At 39.2% G+C, this 9,112-nt stretch overlaps 1 protein-coding gene across 4 annotated transcripts in view; it reads left to right on the forward strand.

Annotated features, from left to right (window-relative positions):
* The window catches only part of NSUN6 (NOP2/Sun RNA methyltransferase 6), a 60,892-nt gene that overhangs the window by 49,880 nt on the left and 1,900 nt on the right, over positions 1-9,112 (forward strand). For 3 of the 4 annotated variants that reach the window (XM_032243945.1, XM_032243947.1, XM_032243946.1), the window contains 3 exons: positions 1,158-1,306; positions 5,094-5,219; positions 7,657-8,174. In XM_032243945.1, coding sequence (XP_032099836.1) covers positions 1,158-1,306; positions 5,094-5,219; positions 7,657-7,869 — 488 coding nt within the window. In that variant the 3' untranslated portion in view covers positions 7,870-8,174. Of the gene's footprint in view, positions 1-1,157; positions 1,307-5,093; positions 5,220-7,656; positions 8,830-9,112 lie in introns of those variants that run through there. The other variant, XM_032243944.1, reaches the window with a different exon arrangement.

Here is a 9,112-nt window from a genome sequence, read left to right on the forward strand (position 1 = left end):
CCTGGGTAACATGAGTGAAACTCCGTCTCAAAAAAAAAAAAAAAAAAAAATTGCTTACTTTGAAAAGAATTTCTTCTAGACAGTAGGTAAAAAGCAAAGATGGTTACAGACAGAGGTGGGTTTGATTGGTAATCACTTCCATTTAACAGCTTTGCAATCAAAGAAAAGCAGAAGGTGAGGCTGGAGTGAGGTTTGTAATGTTGCTGCCAGTCCTGCAGAATACTAACCACCTTTAAATATAAGCAGCCATACTTGGAGAGGCTGAGGTGTGTGGGCCTCACTTGAGGCCAGGACTTTGAGATCAACCTGGCCAACATGGAAACCCCGTCTCTGCTAAATAATACAAAAATTAGCTGGGTGCGCTGTCACATGCCTGTAGTCCCAGCTACTCAGGAGGCTGGAGCACAAGAGTCGCTTGAACCTGGGAGGCAGAGGTTACAGTCAGCCGAGTTCACGCCACTGCCCTTCAGCCTAGAACGTGACAGGGTGAGCCTCTGTCTCAAAAGTAAATAAGTAGATAAAAGGAATCAGGAACCATATCTTGCTTGCAGGTAGACAGCATAAATAATGTAAGCAGACCACTTAATTTCACAACTTCCTGCAATAACATTAAATAGATCAGAATTTGAAGAAAATTATTCAGGTGAATGCAAAGAAAAACTTGGTGGAAGATTGAATCAACGAGGGTACTGACTCATTCTACCCATTCTTAGACCATAGCCATTCTGATGGCCACAGAAACTAAGGAGACTGAAGAACACCAGAACCAGTGTGTTTCCCTACAACTGAACAGGCTTTTTCTCTGGGGCTGTCTTCAATAGGAATTACCAAGAGAAGTATCCATTTCCAGAACCACTAGAATTAATTCCATGTCCTAGCTTTGATTAACTGTGGCTTCAGAAGTTTATGGTACAAGGTCTTGTGTGATTAGGCCTTGGTTTGTACTGTATCAACAGAATAACTCCCACTATAACTACATTTTTAACCTTTCTATCACATCAAATATATATTAGGTATAAGTCAGAATTAACTACATGATTAAAGGGAGAAATTTTTTTAAATTCTAGATTATGATTTTAAATTCCTGATTATCTCAGGAATTTTCTAGTCTAAACCTGTATGGCACATAGTAAATATGTTTATAATTGTGTTTATAGGGGAACCTCCGTTTCTACCAGAAACCTTTGACCGAATTCTTCTGGATGCACCCTGTAGTGGAATGGGACAGAGACCAAACATGGCCTGTACTTGGTCTTTGAAGGAAGTGGCCTCATATCAGCCATTACAGCGAAAACTCTTCACTGTGGTATGTGATGGTCTGTTGCTGTGAAAGAAAGTTGACTTTTGCTAGTTTGATATTTAAACCACTGAAAGCGATCTTCATAGCAGCATTCATTACAATACCCAAGAGTCTGTTGACAGATACATGGATGAACAGAACGTGCTATATCCATACATAGAACATTATTCAGCCTTCAAAGGTAATGAGATTCTGATACATGCACAACATGGGTGAACCTGGAAAACATTATGTTCGGTAGCATGAGCCACACACAAAAGGAAAAGTGCTATATGATTTTGCTTATATGGGGTCACTGGACAACTTCATAGAGACAGAAGAACAGATATTACCAGGCATTGTGGGTCTGGGAGATTGAGGAGTTGTTGTTTAGTGGGTACACGCTTGCAGTTTGGGATAATGAAAAACCTTCTGGAGGTGGATAGTGGTGATTGTTGCCCAACAATGTGACTGTACTGAATGTCATTATTGACTTAAAATTATAAATTTTATGTTATATATATTTTACTACACACACACACACACACAAATATAACTAAGAAGACCTAGTTTTAAATATAGGAAGCTTTCCTTTAAGTTGACTCACTTTTAAGATATACAGGCAATAGTAGAATTTCTTCACTGAGACATTTAATAAATTTCAAATATTCTGCCCTATTTGAAAAAAGGTCACTGAGTTGTCAACTTCTAGTTACTAATTGCTGTCAACAATTAGATATAAAATAAATTACTCTTTTTAAAAAAAAAAAAAAAAAGAGTTCTTGGCCAGGTGTGGTGGCTTGCTCCTGTAATGCCAGCACTTTGTTAGGCCGAGGCGGCCAGATCACTCAGGAGTTTGAGTGATGGCCAACATGGCAAAACCCATCTCTACTAAAAACGCAAAAAATTAGCCAGGCATGGTGGTATGTGCCTGTAGTCCCAGCTACTCAGGAGGCTGAGGCAGGAGAATCACTTGAACTTGGGAGGCGGAGGTTGCAGTGACCTGAGGTCACACTACTGCACTCCAGCCTGGGCAAAAGAGCAAGACTCTGTCTCAAGAAAAAAAAAAAAAAAAAGGCTTCTTGGGTCATCTTTAGAGGAAGAAAGTCCAATAGGAAGCAAAACTCATTGATAAAAGCAGGAAGAGACAGTGGCCACCGTAGGATATAGGAGTATAGGAGAACCATAAAAACTTTACCAGTTTAACTTGTCTCTGGTACTTTAAGAAGAAGCCCTGATAGAACATTTTGAGGATTTCTTCTAGTCTTGTGAAAAATGACTCAGTGGATTTCAGAGAGTATAGACAGTGTTTGATCATAGATGAATTCATTATTTCCCCCCCATCCCTCCAAAATACAAGGCTACAACAACAATGGATGTTCTATAATTATTTAGTCTCTAAAGTTGTCTTTGAGTACATTCCTATTCAACTCTGTTGGTGTTTCCTTTCATACACAGAGGTAGCACTGGTTGTGGATTATTTAACTTCTTTTTCTATAAAGTCTTCAAAGAACACATCCTCTGAATTAAAACAGCAAGCAGCAAAAAGGAAGCTTTACTTATAGCCGAAACCCACTTTGACTTGAGAATAAAATTAGGATACTTCTATAAAGGACTTGGATTTTTGTTCTTTTTAGGTCATAGCAAAAAATTTTAAAAGGCTGCTAGGAGTAGATGAAAGTTCTCAATGAGAAAGAAAAGCTGACAGTATGTGAGAGAGATCTTGAGATTATAGCAGGTGTGCTATTTGGCATGGAAAGAAATTGAGAATGTGGACATTAGATTCAGACACATGTTGACTTGAGCCATGGCTGCGCCACATAAGGGACTTTAGGTACATTGCTTTCTGTATCTGAGTAGTGAGGATAACAGCTGTACCTGCTAGGAATACCTCATTGGTGATAGTCACCTTGCTTTGTGGTTGTTACAAGGATTTGTGGAGAAGAATTCATGTAAAGTGTATTAGAGTGACTGGCACATAGTAACAAAGTTTAAATTTTGGTCAGTGTACTCTGGTTTAAAAAGCACAAGTGTGTATACTCTGTTTTTAAAGATTTCCATTAAAATTTGAAAAATTAGGAGCTTAAAAAGTTGAACTTTAGGTATTTGAGACAAATCCGTTTTAGCATAGCACCTTATCTCCTGATTCATTTATTCAAAAAATATTCATAGAGCACCTGCTATATGCAAGGCACTATTCTAGATGTTGACAGTACAGCAGTGAGAAAGTAGACAGTTTCCACGCCCTTATTCACGAGGTTTCTAACTAGGGGAGGAAATAAATGAGTTTTTGTTTTTGGTTTTTGTTTGTTTGTTTTTGAGATGGAGTCTCGCTCTGCCTCCCAGGCTAGAGTGCAGTGGCGCGATCTCGGCTCACTGCAACCTCTGCCTCCCGGGTTCAAGCGATTCCTCTGTTTCAGCCTCTCGAGTAGCTAGGACTACAGGCACATGCCATGTTGGCCAGTATGGTCTTGATCTCTGGACCTTGTGATCTCCCTACCTCGGCTTCCCAAAGTGCTGGAACTATGGGCGTGGGCCACCACCCCCGGCCCTAAATAAATTTTATAGTATATTAGAAGGCAATAACGCTGTGGCCCTATGGAGCTAGCTAAAGGAAGGTGGGAATAGGAGTGTTAGATTGGAGTAGTTACAGTTTTACAGAGTGGTTGGGAACGTGACATACATGCAAAGATAAGGAGTAAGCAGTACAGAGAATTAAGAGAGCTTTTCCAGCTGCTGCAAAGATTCTGAGGTGCGAATGTGCCTTGTGTATTCCAGAAACAGCAGGAGACTGATGTTGCCGAAGTTGAATGAGCCAGGGTAAGAGGTATACAAGAGGAGGTCAGAGAGCCAACAAGAAACTCGTTTGTCTGGCCTCAAAGGCCTCTGTAAGGACTTTGTCTTTGACTCTAAGTGATCATGGAGGACATGTGAGGGGCTTGGGGCTGAGAAGGGACAAGCTTAAAAGCACTGCTTTGGCTGCTGTACTGAGACTAGATTGAAGGAGGGCAGGGAAGAAAGCAGGCTGACAAAGTGGGAGGTGGTTGCAATAATCTAGAAAAAAGGTGGAGGCTTGGACCACAGTGTTAGCAGTGGAAGTGGTGAGAAGTGGCCAGATTTTGGGGATAATTTGAAGGTAGAGCCAATAGAATGTGCTGATGGTTGGGGAGTCAGAAAAAGAGGCATAAAGGATAAACTGAGGTTTGGGACCTGAGATTCTGGAAAGATAGGAAGACTTCTGAAGTAGATTTCAGAGGGAAAATAGGAATTCATTTTGGGATATGTGAAGTTTGATAATATTATAGAAATGTTGAGAAGGGCCAGACCCGTAGCTCACGCCTACAATCCTAGCACTTTGGGAGGCCAAGGTGGGAGGAATGCTTGAGGCCAGGAGTTGAAGACAAGCCTGGGCAACAGTGAGACTTCATCTCTATTTAAAAAAGTGAGAATACAAAATGTTAAGAAGGCAACTGAACGTTTAAGTAGGGAATTTAACAAGGAGGTCTGGCCTAAAAAATATAAATTGGTGAATTTTAAGCATTAAAAAAAATAGTATCTAAAGGCATGAAGGTGGATGATTGTACCTGGGGAAGTCTTGGTCCATATGGAGTATGACAGCTCCAGGATAATGCAGTGCATCTAGTCTGGATGCAAGTATTGCTTTTGTGTACTATAATTACAGAAGAAATCCTTGTCACATAGAACATCATTTTATTTATCCCAAACATTTGAAAGATACAGCTTATGCTATGAAATTCATTCAGATGTTTATTTGGTCTTGTGCTGTGTGTGGTCTGATCACAGTTTTCTTTAGGCAGTTCAGCTGCTGAAGCCAGGGGGTGTGCTGGTTTATAGCACATGCACTATAACACTGGCTGAAAATGAAGAGCAAGTTGCCTGGGCCCTCACAAAATTTCCTTGTCTTCAGCTTCAGCCCCAGGTAGGAGGAATTTCATTTTTCTCTGTGTAACAAGATAAATCACAGAAACTGAAGCGTGGTGGTAAACACAGGGTGTTAATGAAGAAATAAATAATTATTTCCAAAATGAACACTGTAATACATGAGAATGCTTGTCTAATTAGATCCATTTTAGACTGCCAATAATTTGCATGCCCTGACAAAGTTTTTCTTTTCTTTATTCCTTGCCATTGTGTTAAAATGGCACAGAGCTTGGGAGTATTTTTATTAAGTGTTTACTCCACTTGTAACTATTCATGTTACTCAGCACCTTTCTTCTAAAAAGATTTTTTTCTTCCTTCCCAGTCCTGTATTTCTCTGATGTGGAAAATGTTGAGCATTTTCTCTCATGTCACATCAAAGCTCAAATGAGCTTTCACAACTGTGAGATATCAGAAGACCAGCCTAAAGGGAAAAAAGTGCTTCCAGATGATTGCTTATTGTATAAAATGCGTAGTATTTAAAAAGCTTTCTTGTCCTTTTTTTTTTTTTACCTAACACACTGTAACTTTCTGTTGTGGTTTTTTGTTTTTTTTTGTGGGGGGTGGGGCGCAGGGCAGAATCTTGCTCTGTCACCACGCGCCAGGCTGGAGTGCACTAGCATGATCTTGGCTCACTGCAACCTCCACCTCCCGGATTCAAGCAATGCTCTTGCCTCAGCCTCCCGAGTAGGGAGTAGGGACTACAAGTGTGCACCACCATGCGCAGCTAATTTTTGTATTTTATAGTAGAGACAGGGTTTCACATGTTGGCCAGGATGGTTTCAATCTCTTGACCTTGTGATCCGCCTGCCTCGGCCTCCCAAAGAGCTAGGATTACAGGCGCAAGCCACTGAGCCCGGCAACTTTCCGTTATGATCTTTATTAGAAAAGCATTTGGGATTAAGTTTAAACCTGTAATAGTGCTTTCTCACATTCAGATACATTGAGCATCTAATTTTAGTACCTTTCTATGCAGAAATTAGGTAATGAGAATACATAAATAAAAACAATTCAGAGATGGTTTCCAGACCCAGAAATTAAGATAATTACATTGTAGATGAAAGGAAGACTTCTGAATTCACTTGGAAATATACACACATACTTAAAATATATACCTAAAAGAGATGGGAAGTTTTGCCCTGACCCCCATGGGATAATAAATGATCTGTTTACTTATGTATGTCTGAAAAACTGTCTTCATTAACATATGAATAATTGTCTGCGAAATGGTGGCTTAAGTTAGGATTATAGATCTTCTTCAGAAGTTTGCAAGTATCACTCAAGGCCTTATGATTCCTCTAAACTAATTGATATAGCCTTAAATTATGTATCCCTTTCTAATGTTTGTTTTTCTAGTACATGTAAAAATGAGAAAAGAAAACTTTTATCATCCAATTAGTATGGGTCAGAGAGAGGTACCTTAGATGCCTAAAGACTACCTTTCAGTTTTGGAAAATGTTGAATAAAGCTGAATTTTACCTTTTGCTTTCTTTACTTTTTCTTAGCTGAATTGTATTTGTTGCTTTCTTTTGTTTTTCTTTTTCTTCTTCCCCTCCCTCTCCCCCTTCTGCTCCCCTGAAGCATGGTGGTAAACACAGGGTGTTAATGAAGAAATAAATAATATTTATTAAATAAATTTATTTATTAAATAAATATTTTAAAAATTAAATATTTATTTGTTTATTTAATATCCCTTCCTTCTCTTTTCTTTTCTTTCATTTTTTGAGACGGAGTGTCGCTCTGTCACGCAGGCTGGATCACCCAGGTATGATCTTGGTTCACTGCAACCTTTGCCTCCTGGGTTGAAGCAATTCTCATGCCTCAGCCTCCCAAGTAGCTGGGCACGTGCACCACCGTGCCTGGCTAATTTTTTGAATTTTTAGTAGAGAAGGGGGTTACCATGTTGGCTAGGGCTGGTCTGGAACTCCTGACCTCAGGTGATCTGCCTGCCTAACTGCTGGGATTACAGGTGTGAACCACTGTGCCTGACCTCTGCTGCTTTATTGATAATAATGCTCCATTTACTGAGTGCCCACTATATGCCAAGTATGATACCACCTTCTTAATTTAAGCCTTAATAGATGAGGAAATGTGGTTAGGTAAAAGTACCTAAAGTCACACAGCTAAAATGTGATAGAGCTGCAGTTTGAGTCCACGTGTTTCCAGCTACTAAGCACAGGCCTTTGGTGATGTCACAGTGCTTGATAATCATGTAATAACAGGGTATTTGTTCATCAGGTGACACATAGTCTTGCTTTCCCACTTGACTGTCTGGAAAGCAGCATGTATTTTCTACCTGAATAAAAGGCATTTACTCATTTTTTTATTTTTGGAAGCTGTAGTTGTTATAATCCACTTTGTCTTTTAACTTAAATTGTAGCAGGCATACTTGCTAATTACAGGATGTTCATCCATATTGATTGACTTTCTCCAAACAGAAACCACAGATTGGAGGAGAAGGAATGAGGGGAGCTGGCCTCTCTTGTGAACAATTGAAGCAGCTGCAGCGATTTGATCCATCGGCTGTGCCATTACCAGACACTGACATAGACTCTCTGAGAGAGACCAGAAGAGAAGACATGTTGCAGCTGGCTAATAAGGACTCTATAGGTTTTTTCATTGCAAAATTTGTAAAAAGCAAAAGCACTTAGGAGAGGATGGATCCTCAGAAATGAAAATTCCAAACATTTGCTGTCTGTGGTTTTGTTTTTTTTTTTAAACCAAAGTGTTGTCAGGCCAACTGAATGATGACATGGTTGCTAAGGAAACAGAAAAGGCTGCCAGCTGTTTTACCAGGGATCCAGAGACATAAGGAAGTAGAGGGTGGTATGAGACTATATTTTTTATTTTTAAAAGAATTTTTTTATGTATTTAGTAGAGTATAAAGAAAAGGAGAAAACTGTAGATGTCTGGAGCATATTTTCATTTGCGATCTAATGTTTTAATTTGTAAAGAATATAAGTCATTTTTAATGTTAAAAATCAGTGAATCTAACAAAAGAAATAAATTAGCAATATTTGATGTGGTTATGAAAAGTGGTTTTTGTTCCCAGGATCCTAAATAGTAGTTTCTTAAGAACTCAGGGCATGAGAAATAAAACATTTACTATGTGTCAATACTGGAGGTAAATATTTTACCTGACTTTCTATCTGCTTATTTGGTAAGTCAACCCATTTGGAACGAAGTCTGGGCCTCCTCTAAATGATAGTGTACTAGACTATCATAGTCTAAAATGATAGTCTATGTTTAATGTTTTTTATAATTTTAAACAAAGTAAAATGGGTATTTACTTTGTAGATTTAGAAAATGAGATTATTCTGCAGTTTGGGTAAATTATGTATTTGAAACATGTAAGTTATTAGAAACTGCTTGGTGAGAAAGAAAAAGCCAGCTCTGGCCCTGGGAAGTGGCCTGGCCTGACCCTTATAGCTGGGCTTTGTGTTCTCCTGTTGAACATAAACATTTCACTTAACACCAACAGCAGACAAGGCAGCTGGACCTATCATAGATCCAGACAACAAAGACCACAGTCAAGTCTGGACTCAGACAAAAAAACAGATCATCCTTCGAGCTGCAAAAATGGATCCAAGCATCCCACTGTAGTGGCCAATGTAAGTGACTGCTTTTCAATTTAATTTTACTTTTTAAAGACAAGGTCTTGCTCCGCCACCCAGGCTAGAGTGCAGTGGCATGATTTCATAGCTCACTGCAACCTCAAACTCCTGGGCTAAAGCAATCTTCCTGCCTCAGCCTCCCATGTAGCTAGGACAACACAGGATGCTTGGCTAATTTTTTTTTTCTTTTTTTTTTTTTTTTTTTTTTTTTTAGAGAGGGGGTTTTTTTTTTTTTTTTACAGTTTTTTTTGCACCTGTGCCAAAGGAGTCCCCCCAACGT

The sequence above is a fragment of the Sapajus apella genome, unplaced genomic scaffold (assembly GCF_009761245.1).
Source record: "Sapajus apella isolate SASKATOON/1434 unplaced genomic scaffold, GSC_monkey_1.0 scaffold53, whole genome shotgun sequence".
In the NCBI taxonomy this organism is placed as follows: domain Eukaryota; kingdom Metazoa; phylum Chordata; class Mammalia; order Primates; family Cebidae; genus Sapajus; species Sapajus apella.